The sequence below is a fragment of the Dermacentor albipictus genome, chromosome 1, assembly GCF_038994185.2.
Source record: "Dermacentor albipictus isolate Rhodes 1998 colony chromosome 1, USDA_Dalb.pri_finalv2, whole genome shotgun sequence".
Taxonomy (NCBI): domain Eukaryota; kingdom Metazoa; phylum Arthropoda; class Arachnida; order Ixodida; family Ixodidae; genus Dermacentor; species Dermacentor albipictus.
Window position 1 is genome coordinate 352,624,973 of NC_091821.1, and position 26,546 is coordinate 352,651,518.

A 26,546-nucleotide genomic window follows, 5' to 3' on the forward strand; every position below is an offset into this window, starting at 1 on the left:
TTAAATAAACGGCCGTTTACGGCTCTTTAAATAATTTATAATTTACATAACGCTGTTTTAAATACGCTTTTAGCGATTTTATTACAGAATAAAAGAAACTAGTCTGAATGTATGTCTGTTGCTTTAGTCCTATGCTTTAGTTACTTTTGTAGCCAAGCAAAAGCGCAACGAAAAGGGAACAGCCAGTTTCTTTTTTAACTCGTGCGCTTGCAGTTCACAAGCTTTCGCCGCGTAAGATGCCTGGTGTATTAAGAAATGTCTCTGTGAGTAACTTTGGATTGCATCCACTCGTTCTCCTTGCAACGTATAACGTTAGATTGCAAGGAATGTAGTTTTAACGAATTTGATTACTTCAACTCGTGCAACTCTCATTGCCTCCTTTCGTGCCGGCTGACCTTATAGTGACTTTGTGACTATCTGTGTATTTTCTCCGTAATTGTTACTCGCTGAACAAGTTTATACGAAACGGATAAAGTCGGAGATGCTTGCACTTGCTCATAATTTCTGGAACGCACTCTATCGCTTAATGCAAGCTTCACGACCCATGCCGATCATGTATCCGCGGAGTGACCGACTGCTACGAGCATCAGTCGTTTTAGTTGCCGTCTTTTCTACTTAACCCCGCCCCAAGGTCAGCGACCTTCGCCGCTTGACTACTGTTCCCAATTTGACTACTGCTCCCAACTTGATGTGACCTGGTGAGGCAACGGTGCTTCGGCGTTTGCGTTTTTGTGTCTCAACAAGGACGATTGTTGTATCGGCTGGCGGTGATGATCGTCGGACGTGCGCTCCGCCCGAACATCCTCGCCGTAACAGTTGTGTCAATAAAGAGCGCATTATGCTAGTAAACATGACGATTAGGTTACGTCTTTAGGCCAGTTGTTTTTACACGCAAAAGTGGTTGTCGTTGTTTGCATTGCTTGCGCCTCCATCATGGTTTCTATTTATTTGTGGGATCGTAGTTTGCTGTGCACCGAAAAGCTATTACGAATAGTGCCGCATTTCCTTAAAAAAAAAAAGGCTTTTTTACTTCTCTGCTCGCCTTTAAAGAAGGGCATCATGTGGAAGGAAGTTTTAAGGCATTTTGTAAGTTATCGAACAGACCTGCAGCGATGTTCAAATTACTACAATTATTGCGTATTTTATACATTGCAGAGAACCTTGCTTCAACGTACTTTGGGAGCGGCAAACGCAAAGCGACACTCATCCACTGATATTAGCACGGTGACACTGATACCTGGCGATGGTATTGGTCCAGAAATATCCAGTGCTGTGCAGGATATCTTCAAAACTGCTGGTGTGAGTAATACCTTCCTGCTCTGAGCTGTATGCCATTATGCTTGTACTGAAATTGACAGGGACAGCAGTCATTATTTCTCATGACTTAGTGAAGGTTGTACCCTTTGATAAAAGTTACGATTCAAATTTAGCGCACGGAAAGCTTGTTGCTAAGTTCTGTAGGCCGTATTTTAGCTCGTGTACAGTTAGGCTAGAAATGTGGGGACTAAGGATTGTGGATACGTTTCACCTTGCCTAGGGAGTTCCGAATGCCTGACAACCTCAAGTGGATTTTATTTATTTATTTATTTAGTACGTACTGCAAACCTTTCGGTCCAAGCAGACCGGCAATAGAATGCCTACAAACAAAAGAGAACAAATTAGGAACAAGCAAATACAAATTTATACTATTTTTAGTCACACGGTGTCTGTAAACTGTCATTCCAGCCTGATATTGTTCTGGGAAAAAAAGAAAATTTAAACGTGTCAGTTCGAGCATGATAAGGTGTTAGTGAGTCCAGATGATGCTGTCTTGTGTGCCGTGTTATTGCAGGCTTTATGTAAGTCGATGGTTTGATTTCAAGTCTGTTGTTGAGAAGACTAAATTATAGTATACATTATATATATTTCTGTCTTCAGTACCTTGCTCTTTTTTCACTTCCTTACATAATTACCAATGTCACTGAACTTTTGCTTATTAAGGATCTGATTTTTGAAGCACTCTCACAAATCTTTTGTAAGCAGTGCCAACTCTTGGTTGTTAGCTGCCCTTTTTATATCGTAGTGGTTGTCATAGCTTCCCACTTGCTCCCCACTGTTCCCCACTTATCGGTCCTGATTTCATTAAAGAAACCAATTAGCTAACTGTGGCAGTCGTAGGTTCTATTCCCTGCTGCTTCATAAACTGCATTCTTAGGGGGGCAGAGTGCAAATATGCTGATGTACAGTCGCCCAAATCTTTAACTGGTGTGCGGGAGCGGCGACTTTTCCGTGCGTCAGCGCCGTTTGACGGGGCGAGGCTGGAAACAGTCTGAGGCTAAGCGCATGCGGACAAAGCGCGCTCAGCTGGGCCCATCGTCTACTAGGCTGTTTCCAGCCTCGCCGCGTCATACGGCGCTGACGCCCAGAAAAGTCGCCGCTCCCGCACACCAGTTAAAGATTTGGGCGACTGTACTGCAAAAACGCTTATGTGCCGTGCTTTGGGTGCACATTGAAGAACCTCACGTAGCCAAAGTTAACATGGATCTCTCCATTATGGCATCACTAGTAACCTGTGGGTTGTTAAACTTCTTGAGTCAATCAATCAATCTTGTGAAACTGCCAGAGCTTAGTAGTGGCTGCCAGGTTAGTGAATTGGTACAATCATAAGGTTCATCTCAAAGGTGCAACTAATACCAGTGTCACAAGGCCACTTTTGTTCACTGTCAAGCCCGATCTGAATTGAATTTCTTTATCATGATTGACAATGATTACTGCTACACGGTCCAACGATCCAGATCGAGCTTGGGTAAGCTCTAGTGTACCAGCTGCCGTTAGTGGCTTGAAAGCACATAATAAATTTGTCTAATATTCTGCAAAAGTTGTAATATGAAACTCATTTTTCTCAAAAGCATGTTATTTTGTTTGTCATTGTCAGTAAGTCTGTTATCGTCTGCAGCTCTTGTAACTACATGGTCGTCAGCCTACGGTCGCAATGCACAGATCGTGATTGTCTGGATCCTGATCGAGCGAGATCGTGATTGAAAGTGGCAGCATTACAGGGAACTCGTGCAGCAGCACTCCATTCGGATCAGACCCTGTTGCTATCAGAAGGGACGATGTGACACCGGTATAAGAGTTACTATGGCATAATCACACATATAGTTTATGGGGTGAACAAACTTGCCTTTTTCCGTGGCCTACCATAATAGAGCATGACTTGTGTATCGCAGCTATACTTACAGACAACTTTCTATGGCAATGCAGGGAAAGCTACGGAAGCAAAGTGCGCACAGTTAGAAGCGCGTCTAAATAATTCTCGCATTTTTATCCATGTTAGTTGGAGTTGTGATAGCTGCTCACTATTACGTTCAGTGCAAGTGACACAATGCTGCATTATAGTCTAAAAGTAAGCTAACACTTGGCTAGGCAAAGCCCAGTTCCTGGAAGTGACACTTCATTACCTGTCTGACAGGGGTAATAATTTGCTTGTGCTTTCAGGTACCAATCCAGTGGGAAACAGTAGACGTCACACCAGTGAAAGGGCCAGATGGAAAGTTTGGCATCCCACAGAAAGCCATCGACTCTGTCAACAAGAACAAGATCGGACTCAAAGGTCCCCTGATGACACCCATTGGCAAAGGCCATCGTTCTCTCAACCTTGCACTGAGGCAGTAAGTGCTGTCTGTTTACAACCTTTCATTTTGTTTTGATGAAGTTATGTGCTCCAAAATTACTATTCTGTGCATGTTGCAGATCTTTTTAGGGGCAAAATGCGAAAACACTCGTGTACTTAGATTTTGGTGAATGTTAAAGAACCCCAGGTGGTCAAATTTCTGGAGTCCAGCACTGCGGCTTGCCTCATAATCATATCACGGTTTCAGCACATAAAACCCTATAATTTAGTTAATTAATGCAGATCTTTCTAATAATTGCAAACTATTTGTGCTTTTGCTCTGTCCTAATTGTTAAGGCTATTGCCAGCTTTGTTGAGGAGTTTGTACTTGAAGGGGCACTAAAGACTAATATATTAAGTTTGCTGTGCTAGCAAACTACGCTTCTGCAACAGCAAAACGGCTACACTTGCTTGGAAAGGCAGCGTGATAAGCCTGAAAAGATGGAGCAATAAATGATCTATGGGTATGGAAATCGGTGGGCATCATGATCAGTGGGCGCCAGCTCACTGTTATGTCACATTTTAACAGTGGCTACTAAGGTCTGGCTAATTGTACATACACAAAGAAGGGTTACATTGTATGCTAAAGGAATAGAAAATTCAGCCCAGCAAGTTTCAAGACCTTCTCTAGAACCAACACAGCCCGAGTACGAGGAAACACTTTAAAATCTACGATGTCACACTGACATATAGGTGCTAAGATTTCAGTGAAAAGTTAAGGAAAGTATAAGCTTTATTTTCTCCAGTTGTGATCAGTATAAAATAATTTAGTAAAGTCCTTTGGTGTCCCTTTAAAGCTGTTATATAGTCAATATTTTAACCCTTTCAAGTGCCATCTTCAGAATCATAAAAAGTGTACAGCTGCAGAATATATTAAGAGTTCTCAATTCTTTAGTGAGCTTTGTCACTTCTACATAATGTGGACTCGAAGAAAAAACCCAACTACAAGAACATCAGATATGAGAACATCATTTATTTTATGTCTAGCAGGCTTGAAAAGCACCTATCTAATCACGAGAAAATTCAACAAATTGTGAAAAACAATGAAAGAAGTGAACCCACTACATACAAAAACATACTTTCACTAAGCAAAAATACGCAATGGTCTACCTTTCCACTAATTTTACTAAACCATATTGCACATGTCATTCAAATTCACAGCACAATTCCAATAAAAGATGCTCAAGATGCATGTGACACATTTTAAGTAACATTACTTTCATAAATGCTTTTGCTGCTGATGCACTGTCTTGGAGCACACAATTGTGTGTAGCACCTGAAGCGCTTAAGTAGGGACTTGATGAACAGTAGTTAAACAAGGAATGTTACTGAAGCCAAGGTGTCAACAAATCCCCTTGCAAAAACATTGGCTTCACCAACATTCCTTGTTCAACTACACATCACCATCTTCTTGTAAACTGCTGTCATTAGTAAGGGCTTGTGTCATAGACCAGAAATTATTAGAAGGTTTCGTTCTTCAGGGTATGATGCTGAAAACTTGCAGATTTACGCAAGTGTATGTGCTTATCTGAATGTAAATTCTATTTTTATTTAGTTACTATGTCATTTGGTTCTAATTCTATACGAGTTTTCTTTATGTAACCTTCTGGAAGAGTTTCAGAACAACACTTGTGTCAACTTTGAAGTCTCTTTAACTCTCATTATAAGGTAGACAGAACAATAAGGTTTAGTCTAATTGGATTTCTTGAATTACAAACATGTAATTGATACCCTGTTTAAAGGGGCCCTGGAACACTTTTTATCGAAGCTGAGAAATGCATTTGAAGTTAAAGTAGACTCCTTCAGAAATGCTTTGCAGCAAAAAGTACTTCATTGTGTTCAATAGAAGCAGAGTTATTGGCAATCAGAGATCGCGTTTGATCCCCTTTGTGGTGCTCCCATTCCTTCTTCAATGCCGTGCACTGCAAAGGCTATGGCAGAGCAGGGCACGCCCACAAGGCTCCACCCACTGAACGCCACCGTGGCAAACAGTTCAAATTTGATTTAGGATATTTACATAGACTCCAGTACTTCCAGTTTTGGAACCTACGACGCACCAAACTCAGAGGCTATCCTTCAACTTACGGTTGAGTTTACGGTGTCTCATCCCTTTTCTGTGCTACGATGTACTAGATAGTTAGGCGCGGCTATGTTTACTTACACTGAATGGCAGGAGTAACACAGTTACTTTTGCACTTATCTCTAGGGCAATCACCAAATTTTCAAGGATCAAAGAAACATTGACTTTATGTTTGCTCATGCAAGTAGGTCAGCAGTGCCCACATCTGCTAAGCGATGGATACCACACTGCAGATTCACGCTGAAAGAATTTCTAACGTAACGATCTTCAACCATGATGGTGACACACCTCGAAGGTATGCAACTTCGGAAGCAGATGACCAGTTCTAGTCGGCTGTTGGCGCTCTGAGCAGCTGGTCATGAATCCACGTCACCACAGAGACCACTCAGAGCATACTGTTGTCCTCAGCAAGCCCAGCGTGCGGACTCATCGCGGCACACCGCAGCCGCTGTAGCATTTACACTACGTAGCATCTACACCCTGTTACACTATACGTGCAACCATACTGGCTAACCGTAGCACGCAACATTTGCTACGTGCATAGGCTGGAGTGCGCACTCGCCCTTATGCGCCCCAGCAGTGGTCATGCTACATAATGCGAACCTTTGTCCTGCACCAGCTTGACCAACGGATAGTAGCCAGGTCTAAATTGCACATTTTGAAGTGCTGTCAACAGATCAATACGAAGCAATGTCTGCCAATGCATGTCTTGCCAGGAGTGGCCAGGATTGAGTGCACTATGGCAACCATATGTGTGGTTTGAACTTTAGTTTCGTGTGGTTCAAGGTTAGTTGAGTGTTCAAAACTAATCGATATTAGCGAGACCCAGCGGCTACTAAACCAGAAAGCAGTATGGCCAAAGTTGAATTTTTTTGTAGGGCGTAATGACTGGGCATGAGCAAACATACAATAGTCGGCATATACAAATATGATAGTCATAATTCTTGCTGAACTTGAAAACTAAAATTTTCACTTACTTCAGCCTAGTTGATGTGGATGTTGAGAAGGGCCTTTGCTTGGCCCTTTTCGACACCTATGGCACCACTGTTTATCTGGGCTCCTGGCCCTCAATTCTCCGTTCGTTGTCAGGCTACATATTGCAAACAAGGCTCACAACAACTCCTCCATATGTACAGGCTTATTTACATATATACATTTCCACAACAGCATGCGGTATCATCGACTCTAGCTCTCTCATCACTCTCCCCCCAAACAAAAATCGAACTTCCCATTTTAAGCGATTCGATTTTCACAAGAATTCTATGCCCCTCAGCAGCATAGGGCCAGAGAAATCTATCAATCACAAGTGGTTTTACAAGCACACAACTGTCACGAACGAATGGTTAGCTCAAATCAGCCCAAAAGTTTTCTTTTGGCCACTCATATCGTTTCTTTTTGCTCTTTCGTGTTTTCCTCTTGTCACTCCTTAAATTACCAAAATAAACAAACCAACAAAAGACACAGCAACAGTAAAGTACACCAACAAAATCCAGGAAAAACACGTCCCCTCCATTTTTGAATCCACTTGTTACCCGGCACTTGTACTCGAGTAAGCTGCACACTGGAGAATATGCCATGTAATTGCTTGAAAACAGGTGGCAGCCAACTCTGACATAGACCGCCTAAGACACGCGACTCCCATCTGCCCATTAGCCTCACAAGGAGCGCTGTCGGCACACGCCTTTTTATCCTTTGCCCAGCTTCTCTGACAACAGTGACGACCGGCAAGGGAAGCATTTGTTGGCACTCGTCTGTCACGTTTGTCCATTCGAAACATCCTGCACGTGTGGTCAATTACCATTGGCCTGGCGAAGCCCACCCCCACCGCTAAACGACCTATCATGCTAGCTGATAGTGTGCCTAGTTCTCGGGCCTACACACACATGGAAACATTTCTGCAAAGTCTGCCTATGCCTGTGTACACATAAATAAATATAAGACGCAATTGAAGGTTGTCAAACTTAACAAGCCCATTTATAAGATGCACCAATAAGTATACCCAGTAACAGTATGTAGAAGCGCAGGGATTCGAACACCCTTCTTGATTAATGTCAGCTATCGTCCAATTGCAGCTGTCTACGGGAATCTTGCATATGGTGACATATGCAAGGCACCAGCGACATTGGAACAGGTGAGGGGACAGCACTGTTTGAAAAGAGAATGCTTGAGAAAAAAAAGTGGCTTTGAGCTTAGCTTGTGAGTTCCATGCACTTTGCATGACTGCAAAATTCACAGCTGTGTGCACTACCCATGGACTAGGTTTTTTTCTCCAAGCTCAAGGGATGATCCAGGACCCCTTTAACAAATTCTAAAGGACTGACTTTCTACAATCTGTTCCATAAAATTAAATAAAAGAAACATGCATAATATTAGAACCAAATGAGGTTAACAAAAAACCTCCTATTCGAAGTAAGCATACACATTAAGTGTGTCTACAAGTTTTTAGCACCATAACTTTATTCATGACCTAACTCCTCATCGAATACAGTTGCACTTTATAACCTAAGTGCGGTGAAGCTTTCACTAGTTGTACCATGAATACACAACCAGTGACACTGAGCTTTGATATAACTTTACCAAAAGGACTGAATCTTTCCGGCCACATGTTATAACTACAGTTTGTTCTTGTCATTCACACAGCTGTTGCCTTTCACAGGGCAGTCTTCATTTTATTATTTGTTGCTGCTACTTATTGTAGTACAAGTGTCGCAGCTTAAGTTTTACGCAATGTTCACCCTCTGTTTCGCAGGGCGTTCAGTCTCTATGCAAATGTGAGACCGTGCCGTTCACTCGAGGGCTTCGAGACACCCTACAAGGATGTGGATGTTGTGACGATCCGTGAAAACACTGAGGGAGAGTACAGTGGCATTGAGCACGAGGCGAGTGGTCTCAACACTTCTTGTCCACTTTCTGTTTCAGGTGGTGTTATAGAAAGCAATGATGCACAATTTTTGTTTACTATCCCATAACAAAATAACAAAGCTGGAAATTAGTTAAGTGCAATAAGTGATGTCATACCTGCATATGTGCATGTAATCTCATGCACCTCCACAAAGTAGCATGATTGTAACGGTCAAAGAGGTCGGCTCATGCATGAGACACATGACAGAATGTGCTCATGCTGTCGTGGAATTTCTTGTTGTATACAGGGATACTGTAATTTACATTTCCTAATGTTCACAGGCAGTGTGGAAGAGCTTTGCAGTCGACTTACTGCGATGACTCGGTGGATATGGCATCCTGGTGCTGAGCGAGAGGTTGCATGTTTGATGTCCTGCAGAGGCAGCCGCTTTCCGATGCAGGCGGGATGCAAAAACGATTGTCTACCACACTTTGGGTGCATGTTAACGAGCACCAGGTGGTTGAAAGCATACCTGGAGCCCTCCTCTATGCCGTCCATCATAATCCACTGTGCAGTTTTGGGAAGTTAAACTCTGCAATTTAGATTAATAGTTTCTCAGTTGAGTGAAACACATTTTGATTCTCAGCTGAACAAACAGCCTATGTGGCACAGTGTTTATGGGATTCTGCTCCTTAGCATAAGGGGATGGGATTGGTTTATAGCCATAGTGGTGGGCAAGAGGGGAAGGCAGGGAAGTTTGTGTAATACATAGATTTAGAAGTACATTTCAGAGAATTATTGCCAGTCAAGATTAATCTGGAACCCCAATGGCGGCATCCTTCATAACCGAATGTGCGGCTATAAAACATCTCGCTTCTGAGATATTTTACTTGCTGGAGTGCATTGCATGACTCATAGCTTGAAGGTATCAATAGTCGTGTTCACGCATTGAGGAGATGATAATGTTAACGGAATCCCGTTAACATTTTTTTTTTTTTTAGATGCTACCTTTCTTGATTAGCAGCTTTAATGAACACCATCAATCTGGTATCTGTCTTGAAGTGATTGATTGATGGAATTTCTCATTAACTAATTAGGACTTCTCAGCAAAAGCAACTTCCTTTTTCTTGTTCTTTTTTTTTCCTTTCATTAATACATCTCTAGCCCAGCAGCTAAGAGTATCTCAAGGTTTTGAACTTGGTGCTGTCTATAGTAACTTTGCATGCAGGCTGGGCTGTACAAAAGTCAGGTTTTTGCATTATAGTGACAGTGGCCTTACTGTTAGGATGAAAAGAAAATTTGTATATGGTTATGCTAACGATGTGATCTTTGTTTGCCAAGGAATGAAAGTGAGAAGAATTTGCAATGACATCTGTAACAGTTTCTGTCAGCTGGAATGCTCCAGTATCACAGAATCTCAACACAAGTATATAATTGAGATGCATGCACAATGCTTCACTCTAGGTAGAAAGGTTCCCGCTGTGCCTTAAAGTGCAAAGGGCAGTATGTAATTGTTAAAATTCAGAGGCATTGTATAACTGTCCTAATGTCATAACGATTTCAGACAATACGATAATTGACACTGCCTTCATGCGCATTTGCTATTCTAAATTGTCTGATGTAGAATGGAGTGCCTGGTCTCCAGAAACCAATACAGAAATTCTGTATGGAATGTGCACTGAAAAATTCTAAGCAGTGTCAGGAATTCGGCACGTTACTGCATCATTTTAGTGGCAGCCTTGTTTCTTTCAGGAAGCAATTGCTAGCCTCCTTCTCCTCTTTTTGTGGTGCTTATATATGTTGACGCGATTAATAATAACATACTATGATATGGTTGCTGTGTGTGGAATTACTGGTTGGTCAGTGATACAGACAAATTAGGATGCATTAAAAATTGGGCTGTACAATTTATATTCCTAATTATGATATGAGTACAGGTGTGTGATTACTACTAAGCATCATCTTGGCTTAGAAACCCTCCCGGAATGAAGAAAAAGATCTTCGTTCAAAGTTCTTTCAAAAACTTTTCTACTGTAGGGCTGGCATCGACCATGATAATTAACTGCTCAAACCACATATTTTTACATTTGTTGATCGCATCCATAAAGTAATATAACGGCAATCTAGAACTGATGTTTTTCAAATGTCTTTCTTCTAAAGAAACAATCCCTGAATGGAATAGACTACCACACGATGTCGTTTGTAGCACCTTGAGTGAGGCATTTTTACATCCTTGATAACTCTGTTTACTTGTGCATCCTTGTTTCTTGTTTTACAGTTTGACATCTGTGTACAATGTTTTACGTATTACATGTTTTTTAGTTTACTGTTGTTTGAGTGACGTGTGTCCTCTTGTATGTCGCATATATGTTTTTTTTTATATTGTCTGTTATCCCCCACCCAGGCTTTTGGTAATGTCACACAGGCACCGTGGGTATTCAAATAAATGAATTAATGGGCGACGAAAAGCTCTACTTCTATTAGTGCTTCTCTGTCTAACTACACAGCAGACATATACCCAGAAGAGTGTGATTGCATCATGTGCCCACTGAACATCACCGATTTGTTTCACAATTTCTACCATAGCACACTGCTGGAGTGTAGCAAGTCTGATGGACATAGAAATGTGTAGAGGTTTACTAATGTTGCTGTCCAAGAGCCTTCATTCAGCGGCACAGCAAGGGAGGCACAGTCAAGCTGACCTTGACTACCTCCCGAAACCCATTTTATTAAGAGATCTTTACTTTGAGCTTTGCCTTGATGTGGTGCAGATTGTACCAGGAGTGGTGCAGAGCATCAAGCTGATCACCGAGCCTGCATCAAGAAACATTGCCAACTATGCGTTTGAGTATGCCAAAGCAAATAACCGGACCATGGTTACTGCTGTACACAAGGCCAACATCATGTAAGCACTTCTTTGCTTTGTAGTGTGTCAATATATGCAGCCCTGTGCACTTTTAAGAAAATGCTATAGCCACTGCATATTTATCATAGTTCTCCACTCTAGCTTGTGGTGGTAGATGTAGAAGGGAGTGCATCAGTACGCAGCATGTGCCTATTTATGAGGTTCTGGCTGATTAAGGTGCTTAAAGCACGAGTTCAATTATGTCACCATGCACAAAAATGAGCAAGTATATTTGTATTGCAGCCTAGATTGGTGGCTCAGCTTATAGACCAACACTAAACTAAGATTGTGTATAAGTATGCCAAAAAAGTGAATGTCATAGATTGGAGATTTACATATCTCACCATAATAGAAATAAATATTGAACACATTTTCTTTACTTTTTTGCAGCAGTGCAGCATGGCTGTACCTAGAATTTGATTTAGACATTACTGGTACTTGCTGCTCTGGCAAAAACCCTTTGGATGTTGCATGCCATTACAGATGTGAAGAGGCACATTAGTATCATTGCACAGTATGAGCATCACTCATGCTTTCCATTATTACCATTATAGTCATGTACACATCACATGCTATTAATATATTGGATGTGTGACATTTAAACATAAACATGTGTCGGATATTTGATTGGGCAAGGGATAAATTGACATGAGGAATGTTAACACGAATGAAAATCTGTGTAAGGACTATTTCACTAAGTTGACCTCACATTTCGGAACTCAGCCTCTTCTTTCATCAAAACTCAAGTTTTTATCTATAAGTTTCTTTGTCATGTGTAAGGTTATATTTGAAGACATACAGGAAGCAAGGACTATTGATGAAGTTGGCTGCTTAACAGGAGTGCCCTGCTGGGGATGCCAGTGCTATTGCATTTTCTGACTTTGTAAAGGATAGAGAAAAAGCCCACCTTTCTTTCTTTCTTTCTTTCTTTCTTTCTTTCTTTCTTTCTTTCTTTCTTTCTTTCTTTCTTTAATTATTTATTTTAACCAACATTCATAGCTATGTTTGGGCATGTAAAATTCTTTGCAAGTTCATTAAGAGAAAGGCTAAACAATAAATCTTGCTTTTATCAAGCAGTGTTCCAATTAAGCAATATAAATTTTCATTTGTGAGCAGGTTTGTGCATTTTGTCACTAACTCAGCTGCAAAGGAAACATAGAGCACATTTTCTTGTTTCTTTCTGCAGTGAGTTTTATTTTTTTTACTGTCGTGCAATATCAGCTTACTTTAGTACATAGGTTGCAGGTGCACAAGGTGTAGTATTTGCCGAAGGTTGGGGAACTTATTATAAGCTCCTTTATTCCTTTCCTTCATCCCTCCGTACTACACAGGCGCATGTCTGATGGCCTTTTCCTACACTGCTGTCGAGAAGCAGCTGAGAGGAACCCTTCCATTAAGTACAATGAGATGTACCTGGACACACTGTGCCTCAATGTAAGTCTCATGCTTTGAAAGTTGTGTCTGTTGGCGTTGTTGCTTTCAAACAAAATTACTGCAACTGACGTAGTTGTGCCATGCTTAGTAGCTGTTGTACTAAATCTCCTATATTTAAAGGAGCACTGACACAAAATTTTTGCCTTGTTTTATTGCTTTATTGGATAGCTATCAATCCAGTAATTATGCTATGGAGCTTGAATTTTCCCGATAGCACAGCAAGTAATTAATTACATTACTTTTCAATGTGGCCACGTGCAGTACAGCTTGAGACCTGAAAAAGGAGACTCGTGATGTCGTCAAAACCTGTTGTGGCAGTTTCCTGGTACCAGACACCACTGACACGTACATACGCTATGATCGTGCTGCCAAAAGCCAAGGCCATTCAGCACATGATGGGGCAAATGGGGAGAGTGTGTTCTCCTTTATTTTGAAAAGAAGTGAGCAATCGGAAGGGTCATTTTGGCAGCTTTGGCGATACAGTCATTGTATGGCCACCTCCACTTTTGGTGACGTGATGAGTCTCCTTTTTCACTTTATTTATTTCAACATACTGCAGCCTTAAAGGGTTATCGCAGGAGTGGGGAAATGCAATACATGAAAAAACATAAAAATAGCATTGAACATCAATTATTAGTAATATACAAAAGAAATTCAGCGAGTGGTAAAGATTTGCATAACCAGGCAGAGCATTCCACAATTCTATAGAAAGGGCAAAAAAAAACTATTTAAACGCATCAGTGTGATGGTGAAAAGTTGACATATTCAACTCATGGTGATGTCTGGTGGTTGAGGTTCTAGCGGGTGTGATGTATTTGCTAAGTAAGGAAACTCGCGGAAATTTAATTCGAGTATAAAGAAACTTCAAAGATTCAATGTGATGGCGAAAAGAGAGGCTGGTAAGTTGAAGACTAAGAAAATGGGAACTGGGCGAAAAATACCTGTCAAAGCGACAATAAATGAAGCGTACAGCTTTCTTCTGGACAGATCCAATTTTGTTGATGTCAAATATCTTATATGGGTTCCATACAACGGAGCCATGCTCCAGTCTTGGATGAACCGGTGCCTTTAAAGTGCGGAGTCGTGTGTTAAGTGGGGCTGAACATAATGTGTGCAGCAAGTAGCCTAACCTTTTAAGTGCACATGAGTTCTATGTGATGTGACCAAGAAAAATCTGAGTGAATAGAAGGCCTAGATATTTAGACCGTGAAACATCTCCTAGAGGGCAGCCATTATACAAATAGGTAAATGGAGAGGAGAAAGAGCAATTGGTAATGGCATAGATACAGTTTTTCAGAACTTGATTTGCACCTACCAAGTTTCACACCATGATTGAAATGATGCAAATGAATCATTAAGGATGATGTGATCATGAAGAGTTTTAATCGTATGGTACAAAACACAATCATCTGCGTGCATTCGGATTTTAACAGGAATATTACTTGGTAGATCACTTATGTAAATCTAAAACAGAAGCGGACCTAATATTGACCCTTGAGGCACGCCAGATGTCACACTGCAAGTAGAGGATTGAGAAGACCTAAAAGTGCGTACTGAGACTGATTGGATAAAAAAGAAGAAATCCAGCTAACTAATGCTTGGTTGTTACGAATAACAGTGCGCTTTTTCAACAATTTCGAGTGTGACGCAGTGTCGATAGCATTGAAAGCTTTTGAAAACTTAATAAATATTGTGTCAATTTGTCCTCCTGCACCAAGGGCCTGTATGAGATCATGAGTGAAGCTGGGTTGTGGCTCTAAATCTGTGTCGAAAACCGTGTTGAGCATCAGATAAAACATTATTCGACTCTAGAAGTTCAGTGATATGTTTGTAAATTATGTGTTCAAGAATTTTACAAGAATGACAAGTGATAGAGATGTGTCTGTAGTTTAGTAAAGACTGCTTATTCCCAGATTTGAATAGTGGAAGAATCTTAGCTATTTTTCAGGCAAAATGGACAACAGACATCGAGAGAGATTTCTGAAAAATAACAGTGAAATATTGACTAGTCCATAAAAAGTATCTAAAGAGGAATGCATTGTCTATATTGTCAGGACTATGGTATTTCTTTTTCAGATCCAGTTTTAAAATTAAATTAAGCACACCCTTGTTCGAAGCAACAATGTTGTTAATAGAACTATGCGTCTGGCCTATAAAAGGAGGAACAGTTATCAAGTGTAAAAACATATTTAAAGTAACCATTAAATGCATTTGCAATCATAGAAATATCACTTGTAACGGTGTCATTTCTTTCAAAAGTATCAGTAGTAGATCCTTTTGGCAGAACAGAGCTCCAAACTTCGCGTGGATTATTTCTAAGCAAGCCTGGAAGTGTTACCTGAAAGTAAAAATCACGAGCAACATTAGTTTTGCTTCAAAGTTCCTCCTTAACAGCAATAAATTGTGCAGTAAGAACAGAATCACCAGTACGTTTAGTGCGCTGCAAATGTCCAAGTCGTCATGACAGGTGCAAAATTTGCCGTGTAATCCAACGCAGCTCTGAATTCGTCTTTTTTTGTTTTTAACAGTACAAAACACATGACGCAAAATGTAAAGGGATCACTAAAAATTACGTTAAAGTATCAACATCGTCAAAAAGACTAATTGCTTCAAACTGGCTAAAGGAAGTGCTAAATGTGTCAGTTATACCAACATCATCTGCATGGTTCATATCGCAGAAAGTAGAACAAGTGTAACAGGCTTCCCGTACAGGGCAGGAAATGGATGTAAAGATTACTTTATGATCTGACATGCCATCAACGACAGCACATTTGTAACCATAATCGCAGACCCTGGGGCTGAAATAAAACAAGATCTAAAATTGCCGTGGCTCTTGTGGCATCACTATTTACTTTAAGTCGGAAGTCTGAAGAGTTCAATGTTTCTATGTATAGTTGGGAATCATGGCCTAGCCGAGATAATGACAGCCAGTGTATATCGGGAAGATTGAAATCAGCCATGCATATTAGATTTGGCAAATGAGGTGCTATTTCTTGGATGAATGCATTCAAGGAAACCAAAGGGTCTGTGATCAAGTTAGGTGGATGGTAAAAGAAACCAACAACAAAAGTCAATGACTCAAAATAACCTTTACAGCAAACTGACTCAGTTTGAGAAGGAGCATCAAGCACAGGAAATTTTCAGTCAGAGTGTAAATATAAGGCAACACCGCCACCTCTACCTTCTGTTTTATCAGTTCTTATAACATTAAAGCCTGGTAGCAATACTTTGGCATTACAAATTTCACTATGAAACCACGTTTCCATGACTCCAATGATATGGGGGAAGTAGGACAAAGTTAATGACAAGAAATTGGAAAACTTGTTGACTAAACTTCTGGCGTTAATATTTAAAATGTGGAGATTATTGGAGGAGTCACGTGGGCGTCATCAAGCATTAGAAGCAGTAGCTGAAAAAGACTCTCTGGTATCGTGATTATGAGACTGCACAATCATGTTGGTCTACGCATCCCAGTTATAGCACACGTCAATAAACACGTGGTCGCATACTATGAGCTTGGAAGAGCCGCTGTTGCAATAAGTTCTGGTTGCCTCCCATAGTCTTCTTCTGATAGGTAGTACGTTGTCTGGAGCCCTTCAGTTTAGACGCGTTTTCAAAAATTTGAGCTTTCTCACGAAAATCCAGAAGTTTAAAAACCTCAATATTTTAAGCTCGAAGGGGTCCTAAAATTTGTTTGAATTAAACAAAGTTTGAATTAAACAAAACTTAATTGAATGGAGGAATACCAAGTAACATGAGTGACAAGTTCCGAAAGTGTGGCTTCATGGCGGCAGATACTGCACTGACAGGAAGTCACACTTGTTGGCAAAATAGTCACTGCTGTGAAGTCGCACCTTAAGGCAAAATTCCCATATAACTATTGTTAAGTTATTTGAATCTTTGGTGTGGGTTATGTTTACACGCCAAAATATGGTTCTTGCATTGGGAGGCTGGAGCAGCAGCCGGCACACAGCCACACTGTAGGGCGGAGGCGCTGCTGAGAGCATGTTCAGCAGAATGATATGTTCTGATCAACTGTCGCAAGTGCTTACGTGTTCTAATTACTGAGCGTTCTCGCACATCAAAATACACATCATTTTGAAAAAGCCACAGTAATAGTTTGAATAAACCAGAAATTCATATTAGGTGAGTTTGAATTAAAGAGATTCGACTATGCTTTATAATTATGGACATCATAGTTTTGATGTCACTTGTTTTTTGTTACTCTATGCAAGTGTTACTCATGTAAGGACCAAATGCAGGCATATACTGATTAAGCTCACATTTTCATGTTGTAAACCCTTACAGATGGTTCAAGATCCATCTAAGTTTGATGTTCTTGTGATGCCTAACCTTTATGGAGACATCCTAAGGTAAGTGTTGCCATGTGCAGTACTGTGGCCCCAAGCGCTAGCGGGCCCCAGCCTTTTCATTGCACAGAGGGAGCCACCTGCCTTGGCCCTGCAAGCTGCCGCATGTAATAAAGACATAAAATACTTGACTACAGACATAGTACTCTCTCTATTGCAGTGATTTGTGTGCTGGTCTTGTTGGAGGACTTGGAGTGACACCAAGTGGGAACATTGGCTATGATGGAGCTATTTTTGAATCGGTAAGCATTTCCTGTTAGGCTTGTGAGCAGTTCAGGTTTCATTTAGGGCTAAGCATCGACTAAAAATTTTAGTCAGATTAATTGGAAATGTTTAATTTTCAGCATGAGTGGATTTAGGCACGAGAGCTACAAGAAATCAACGCAACTGGTGTTTTATGTGTGTAAACTGGAAAAAAAATTATTTGAATTGTCAGTTGCATGTCAGAGACACTTTGCCTGAATGGACATATCGAGCTCACTCGGATGCAGTCGCAGAGGCAAAGAAGATTGCTAACTTTCTGTTCTGGTGGAGAGTTCTTTTACTTAGTGGTAGTCAGTCCTACCAGCAGAACTCAACAAATGCCCACACGGATATTTTCTCTGCTAGCTCAAAGTATAGCTGTTTCCATGAGTGGCTGCGACTTCTGTACTGAGAAACCCACAGGCGGCATCTTAGTTGGGGCAATGAAGCTGAATCTGTCGTTTTCTTTCTTGCTGTTGAGCAAGCGAAACGGGGGCATCAGTGCTTGCTCATTTTGCTCATGACATTAGCCTGTTTAACCACATGTAAAGCATTAATCGAATAATTGGGAGGTTATTGAATCAATCAGGCATCCCTAATTTCCTTGCTTGTAGAATATATGTAATGTATGGTTCACCATTAAAGAGAACATTTGAGCACACACTGGACACTTTGGAGGTGTTCCAACTGTGGTGGACTGTGGAAGCACTGTTGATGCATTCTCCGAGCATGCAGAAAATAGCCAGCAGCATTACTGCAATTCTTCCGCTCCACAGCAGAAGGTTTGCAGGCTGGCTATGCAGGGAAATTAGCTTGCGTCATGTACTTGCATGTTAGCCCTAACTATAGACCAGGCAGTACTCTGCTACATTTGTTGAAAATGGAAGCAAAGAGGTTTGTGCTTTAAAGTGCCACTGTTCATTCTCTCTTGGAAATGTCTCCTAGGTAGATGCACTCACATATTGCGCAGTGTTAGCAGCAGGATTAGCAACCGCATATGGTGCAAATTATTACTGCAAGGGTGGTTCAACAGCTCAAGGGTAAGAATAAGACATAAGTTTGTATTGGGAAGCCCCAGATTACTTTGTTACATTTCCAATTAGTCGCTACAAATGTTTAGTATTTATTGTACTTCTGAACAAGCTTTTGCATGCCCCCTTTGAAGGATGTTGCCACTTATTCCCTAAACCACTGCACCAATCATGGTACCATCAGCAGCCAACATCAGTGATCCTGGGCAACTACTGTTTTGTGTAGAGGAAAAGATGACGGTCTGACATGGTGCTGAGCTGCTGGTCGTGTGGTCAAACATTGCACCCCGAAATGCTGAATGAGGCTTATCATTCGTGTGGAAACACTGATGTGGCATTGTGGTGAAGGACAACAGCTCCCTCACCACAGATATTCTTCCTTCATTATAGCCACAAACTTGTGGCAATTACATCAAAATTTCATTATCCTTTTCGAGCATGTTGTGTAGACTCGGCGGCACACAGCTTAGAGTAAATGAGTCACTGTATCTTCATGTGCACCGTATCTCAAAGGGTCAAAATGTGGAGACACATTATTGAGACACTGTGAGACTCGCTGCCCAAATGGCAGCATTTCATTGGCACTGTCATTTTGCTGCTGAGAGCATGAGGCCGTGGGTTTGATTCCCAGGTGCCATGGCGGCGTTATGATCAGGGTAAAATGAAAAAAAATTCTCGTCTACCATGCTTTGGGTGCATGGTGCATGTCAAAGGAACACCAGGTGGTTAAAGTTCACTCAGAGTGCCACCCCATTGCAGCAACCCTCATCACTTGTATGTTGCTTTGGGATATTGAACTTATCTAACCGTTCAATTCATTCATTGGTAATATGCTTCCCTTTTGCTGTTTACGTAGCTCACGTAAAAAATAAAATCACATTCCTAATGTAATGAACGAGCAGTTCATCAGTGTAAGATGGAACATCAAGGAATGTGTACTCAAGTAATGGGTAGACTTTCTTTTTTCCATCTTCATCGTGGGGACCTTGCTGGAGTACTTCAAATATAACATTTTACAATGTCTGCAATGCACTGCAAGTATTGTGTTCAGAGGCAGCATCATGTAAGAACAGCTCCCTCAACACCTCTTGCTGATGCTTTTTACCAAATCATGCCCTGCCTTGACCAAAATTGATGAAGAAAATGTGACAGTTGCTAATTAATATGATTGCATGCTACCCATTTCTAGATAAACAATGAGCAGATTTTGATCCTCACTCCTGAACAAGCATGTCATGTGTCCAGCCCTTTTGGTCTGCAGTTCCTTTCATTGGAGTGACTGTTGAGTGTACATAATCACTCCTTGGAATGTCCTTTAGTCTGTGCAATGTGTGAAAATAAGTATGTATGATCCATTTAGGCGGGCCTACAGCTAAAGACTAGCTTCATTTGTCTCAAGATGCTGAGAAATGACAATTTGAAGTGCTGCAATTACTCTTTTAGTCAACCTTGAAGCATTTGGGGACAAACTTGCTGACACAATGCTCTTTTTGAGAAGCTCATTCTAAATGTAGTCCATATATTTTTGTGATGAAATTAGTGGTTCTGCTGTGCTGCGATGTACATTAGATTATTAATCGGCAAATTTTACCCACTTCCTCCTCTTTTCGTAGATTTAGTATTAATCATGCAGAACTTATATTTAGCCGATATTCCTATTCCATTCTAATAACATGGTCCCTATTTTTGCCCCTATAGTAGTAACTTACCACACAGGTAAATAAGTAAGTTGTCAGCAAATAAACACAGTGTATCATTATTTAAGATACGAAAGTCTTAAAAAAAGGAAGTGGCCATGCTTGTTCAATGCACTTTCACAAGAGGCATTCTAATCGAGTTATCAGTTAGTGTTATTACTTTAATGCTACTGAGTTTAGGCAACATTTGAACTAAACTGAGTGGGAAAAAAAAAGGTTGTTTTCAATGTCGCTCAAGCAACATGTGCTTTTTGATGGTTTGCAGGTGCACGGGACAGCGCCAGACATTGCTGGCCAGAACAAAGCAAACCCAACTGCCCTTCTGCTCAGCGCTGTCATGATGCTGCGCCACATGAAGCTCACAAACTTTGCTGACGTCATCGAGACTGCCTGCTTCGACACAATCCGGGAAGGAAAGGTGGGATTTAGGCCAATGAGCCGCACTTGGTGGAAGCAAAGCAATATCTATTATGACTGGCCTGTCTGGTGAACAACTTGTGTTGCGTCGCTAAAGCAATGACGAAAGCCTGGACATTCTAAAAATTCCAAGCGGCCCTCAGCCGTTAAAAACGCCTAGGACGCCGCAACGGCGAAAAGATGTTCTTGTTTGTACGCCCATTCGAGGGCTCCTTAGGGCACTAGCCCAAACAAAGCTCCTGTGGGCACAATTCTCAAGCAGGGTTCAAGCTAGTATCATGAAATGTTCAACTTGTGGTGGTTTAATCTAATCACGAACAAGACAAAGATTCAATGGACTATGGAGATTTGGAAGTGATGAATAGGGTCGAAGAAAGAAACACCCTTTGTTCAACTACTGTTGACCACCAGTTAGGAATACATTTCCTGTGTTTTTATCATTGTCGTTTGAATTATCACAAGTCGAATGAAGTGTTAGGAAACAGGATTTTGCTCAAAGTGATAAATTGCGAGCCTTCCCAAAGTAGCATGAACCCAAAATAATCTTGTACAGGTTTTCATTGTGAAGTATGCATCTTTGCTGATATGCCTGCACTATGCTAAAACTTTCTGGTGCCACCACAGCCCCAATGAATTATGCCAACACTCAGTAAAGTGTACTTATGGCACATCTCAAGTTTTTTTTATTTCATGAGTGCTGACCCTTTTTAACACATACAACATACATGCCCTCTTGAGATCATGTCACACTGCTGTATTATCAGTGGTATTTTATGCTTATTTGTATCACATGCAACAAGACATGCCTAAGAATTGGGTCATTCATGTGGCTTCAGCAGAGCTTGGTGCCTCCCAAATTCAGTTGGGAAGTTGAATAAAGCACCGGCAGATGAGTTTAGCATCAAAGTGAATAGTGACTGGTTTTTCAGTTCTCCACTGAGCTGAAAGTATCAGATAACTTTGTACTCTTATTATATTTCTAAAGTGTCAGCAGTAACTCTCTCATTGCTTCTCATGCATTAAAATTGTATCTGCTTATGATATCTCAAAAGTCATCGAAGTTGGGGTGTGGGGTCACTGCATAAACATAAGTATTTTGTGATATACAGGGTAGTAAGTTTGGCTAGCACTAACATAAAATAGCAAACGTTTATTATTTGACTTTAAAATTGCTGCAATAGAATGCTTTTTGTGACTCTTTCAGTAACTGTTTCTTTGTGATCCAGTACCTTTATGTACTTTTTGTGGTGCTGCAAACCATTCTTTCACATTGATTCTTTCTCTCTATATGTTACAATGTTTTACTGAATGCAGCTTCTTAAATTAAGGGCTGCCTAATGCTTGTTTGTTCTTTAAATAATTGAAATGAAGCAGGTTTAGACTAATAAAAATAAAGCCTTTACATATAGCATGCCATATAAGTAGGCTTTATGAATAGGAGATTACCTTTGAGAAGTCCATTAATGGCATCACTTATGTGGAGGTGTTGTTTTGATTGCTCATAAAGCTGCATAATTACAATCGTCTGCACCTATTTATCCCAGTCAATTGTATTTTGAAGCCATAACACCCTTTGTGAAAACAGCTGTTTCTGACTTTCATGACCTTTCGTCCTCTCTTTTGCCACAGTATCTCACCGCTGATTTGGGGGGCAACGCCACGTGTTCCGACTTCACATCGGAAATTTGTTCCAAGGTAGTTGCTGCCAAGAAGTAGCCATCGTAGCAAGATCTACACCATCACCGGCCAGCAGAAAAGACAGTCTTTCAGAATGACAGTTTAGCTGTAGAAAAGAGCACAATAGAATAGAATCTTTGCTGTTGTTTTTTTTTGTTGAAAGCCCTTTTTCTCAAGTTTGTTCAGTAATGTGGTGCTGTGGTCTGTAGAATCTAGTGGACCAAGTCGCTGGTTACAAAATTTGAGTACCTCTCCACATATTGCGCATTTCAATTTGGTAGATAATTGAATTCACTTACCGGTGTGGTCTGTTCACGACTTGATTTTAGTAATGCAGCCAGCTGCTTGGTCAGCATTGAGTACTTTGTAATTCTCGCTTTTGGGCACGTGTGACTTGCAGCATGAGCCGATTGTCTTGAGGCAATGGAGGTGGATGCGAAGAAAGAAACATTCACGCAGGCACATTTCAGGACTGGGCTTACCACATTTGCACGATTCAAACGCGCACCTTTTTTGAGCAAAAATGTGCAGTCAAATTTGCATGCATGTTTCAATCGTAGCTAATTCTACTCAATATCAAAAACAAAACCGATTCTTACTAAAATAGAAAGCTCAATGCAAGGTAGCTAGCCTCAGTGTCATCGAATGGACATTTTTTTATGCCTTGGTTTGGGGTCGTCATTTTCCAGTTTGCTGTATGTCTGGAATTTCTAATGCATTAGATGGAACTGAAGATGGGCAGCAAGAAGGAGGTGTCGGTCAGACTACGATAGTGACTAGCCGCTAAGATTCAGCTGTGTGCAAGTCTGGGTGCCTTTGTGTGTTCCATAAAGTTGTTTCAACACGTTATGTGTTGACTCAAGTGTTGTTACTTGATGTGTACGGTAGAATTGGCACCAAGTGTGTACGATAGAATTGGCACCAAGTTAATTTTTCTTTTATATAATTGTACAGAAATATAACTGCGCATTACAATTGGGGGCATGGCAAAATATTGCAAATAAGATATTTTCATGCTGCACTGCTGTTGAGTGTACTGACCATGCCGTCACCACTTCGGGGAAGGCCTTTATTGCAAAGGCTGTTGGGTCACGTGAGGGTGGATGTGGCAATCTCTAAGTTATGTCTTTGGGGTTGCTGAAGAGCGCCGCTAACTTTGTAGTTATGACAATCCTTGGTTCTAGCTTGATCCTTCTTCCCTGTATTGAGCCTCGATAGATAAGAGGACATTGTGCAACTAAATAAAAAGTTAAAGCTCATGGATGTGTATCAATCCTTAGTAGCTCATGCATCAAAGATGATGAAGCTGTACAAGGTAGTTCTTGTACCCTTTAGAATTTCTAAGGGTCTGTTCTTCCACTGCCTGAAATCTACCTAAAACTTTGCAAACACTTCAAGATAGCTGATGCAATTCCTTTGCTGTACCAGGACCTTTTCGAACATCTCGCAATATCCGAGCTTAGTTCTTCAATAATCTTCACAACCACCAACATTTTTATTTTTTTTCTGTATTACTTGCCAGCTACACAGACTCCTGCATAAAACTGTATTTCAACAGTCTGGTCACATGGCCGCTTCATACGGCTGCTTCTTACGGTGACTGCATGGCTGGCTGTTATTAATGATAGTTCATCATGAATGCTAGCAAGCAGCTACATGTTTCCAGAGACGCTTTGGTCAAACGGCTGCTTCAGGGCTCCAACAGAGGTCGTGATGTTGGCTCTTCTGTGGCTGACATTCAATACTGGCCCTGCTGTCTCACACCGCCACCACACGAACAACGTTTTGGAACTCCCCTTAACAGAATCGCTGTAAAACAGGCTGATTTTAGATGTCGGTGCACCAATAAACTTCAAGCTTCAAGCCTTCTCTTCTTCTTTAATTGATGTTTTTGCTGAAGCAACTCGTGGGGCTACATAGTGCAAAGTTTAGCTTCTCATGAAGGCATAATCTGAGACACGTCACCTGACCTACATGTTGTTTCACGTGAAAATGCACGTCATTTATTTGCACATTTATGTTCAATAAGCATGCCTCCAAAATAAGTACACCCTGGAATGAAAATCATCAATGTTTGCACACCCATTTGAATTATGGTAAAAAGTGTCCATGCAGTAGAAGTATTTTGTGGTCTTGTGCTGTAGTCAACGTACGAAGTGCAAAGATAGTTTGCGGGGGTTGTTATTTTGTTGCTTGTTAGCAGTTGTTCTTGAAGAGCCATCTGCTGCTTTAGTGTTCTTCATTTTATTACGTAGGGCATTCTGAGAGATCAAGTGCTTCTTGTTAACCCAATTCCACATATTTATCACTTTACAAAGGCAATGAGAATACACTTTGCTTCATTGATGGTTGCCAATTTTTAATCATTTTGTTGGCCAAATATAATTGATCTGGCATCAATAAACGAATTTGCAGTCTGGCCTCTACATTATGTGCTGAGATTATGATGAAAATTCAGCTTGAATGTGAGTGTGTATCCAATACTGAAAGACAGTTCTAAGTAGACTTTATTGAAGGTAGCTTAAATGTCTTTGATTAGCCTGATGCTTGCTCTCTGAAGCAACGAAAGCGAAGTTGCTCTTACGTATGTCTTTTCTCGTGTCACAAATGTTGCACGCCTTGTTTGATACTTATTTATATTGCCCTTTTTCTTGCATAATTTTATGCCAACAGCTCTGCTCCGGATCACTTATGGAGCTCAGCTTGTTGCTTGCAATGCAGTTTTGCTTGAAATGCTGTGCTACTCGTCTAAATCCTCATTTCTGCTGTTTACAAGCAGCCCATCTATCTTTTTGCTCTTACTCTCTCTGTCTTACTTTCTGAAAAAATTTTGTGGCATTCGGCGAGGGGAACCGTGGTACTGCTGAATGTGAAAAGAAGTGTGGGAGATATTGAATGCCAAATCGTGCAAAAATGTTTGAACAGATTGATCTTTTCTGCTGTGTGTTGCTGATACGGTCTTGTTTAAAGTTTTCATTGCCATATCCCGCTAGTTCTTGCATGTGAAAGAAACTACACAACTGCTTTTTCAGGCACTCTAGGCAACTGCTGTTTTTAATCTGGCGTTTCTCGAAACACAAAATGTAAAGTAGAATTTCGGTGCTAAATTTAGGTATATAAGGCCAAGCAGTTTGCTTGCTCTCTCTCTGTTTTAGTCAGAAATATAGTTTCCTAACCCAATTAAGCAACTCTAACGTAACCATGCCTGTGTGTGAATCCGTTATATTAGAGTTCATACTGCTTCGACTTTGCAGAGATAAGGATCCTGTTCCTCAAATAAGTTACTAACACATACGTGTGATGGTCATTTACGAATGTGCACCCCACGTCTTTGCTTTAGCCAATGACCTGACTGTTGCCTTTGTCTCAATTGGCCACACATGTACTTTTTACAGGAAGTTTCTGAGTGTGAAATTGTTTTTTCTGCACTTGTAGTCTCCCCATCACCAACCATGCCAGATAGAGGGAAGGGCATTTGTGTGAAGAGCTAAGGGTAAATTCTAAATGCATAGCTCAATGTCGCCTAGTCTTTCAATGCGCACGCTAGCACACGCAGTCGCGGTGATGGCGAGAGGGGGGGCATATGATGCTGCTCCGTGTTTGTTTTGCAGCTCTGTTTGTTTTAGAGAACATGTCCCGTTTGCACTGTAACTAGATCCTGCTTGCATAAATAAAAGCAATGCAAGATACACATTTTCCAAAAGTGTGCAGAGTGATTTTTCTTCGTTCCTGTTTCTTGTGGAGAAAGCGAGCAAATGCCATGGTGCCTATGGCGTTATGCAGCTGAGCACGAAGTTGCACACTTTAATCCCAGCACATAGTAGCTGCATTCTGATGCAAGCAAATTTCAGGTAATACTTGTGTAGTACTGTGTTTTGGGTGGCCGAATTTAACCTGGAGTCTTCAGCTACAGCATCCCTCATAGTCCGCATAGCAGCTTCAGGACATTAAACACTGCAATTTAAAGGAGTACTAGCCCAACATTGAGTATATCATATCTTTGACTTTGCCATTTTTTTGTGTTAAGTCCAAACTCTCTTAATTCTAGAATAATGCTGGGAAGCCACGGAGCACCTAATATAACCCTTTCAGGTGTATGTACACAATTGTGCACACGAAATTAAGAGGAAGCTTTAGCTCGGGCCCAACTCTGACGTGGCCTATTCAATACATGTAAAACGCAAAAACCCTTTTCTGA

At 40.9% G+C, this 26,546-nt stretch overlaps 1 protein-coding gene across 1 annotated transcript; it reads left to right on the forward strand.

The window, feature by feature from the left end:
- The first annotated feature begins 157 nt into the window (after nt 1-157).
- Idh3a (isocitrate dehydrogenase [NAD] subunit alpha, mitochondrial) lies at nt 158-26,041 on the forward strand. Its single transcript, XM_065441582.2, has 10 exons — nt 158-263; nt 1,156-1,299; nt 3,478-3,650; nt 8,482-8,611; nt 11,346-11,479; nt 12,811-12,913; nt 17,222-17,286; nt 17,444-17,525; nt 20,520-20,672; nt 22,301-26,041. Exons 1-10 carry the CDS (start codon nt 237-239, stop codon nt 22,385-22,387), a joined length of 1,098 nt encoding a protein of 365 aa, XP_065297654.2. The 5' UTR covers nt 158-236; the 3' UTR covers nt 22,388-26,041.
- Nucleotides 26,042-26,546: the final 505 nt, after the last annotated feature.

Coding starts and splice junctions, on each gene's coding strand:
- Idh3a (XM_065441582.2), top strand. CDS start 237: ATGCCTGGTGTATTAAGAAATGTCTCT. Junction 3,651..8,481: donor CTCAACCTTGCACTGAGGCA/GTAAGTGCTGTC, acceptor TCTGTTTCGCAG/GGCGTTCAGTCTCTATGCAA. Junction 17,287..17,443: donor CTTTATGGAGACATCCTAAG/GTAAGTGTTGCC, acceptor TCTCTATTGCAG/TGATTTGTGTGCTGGTCTTG.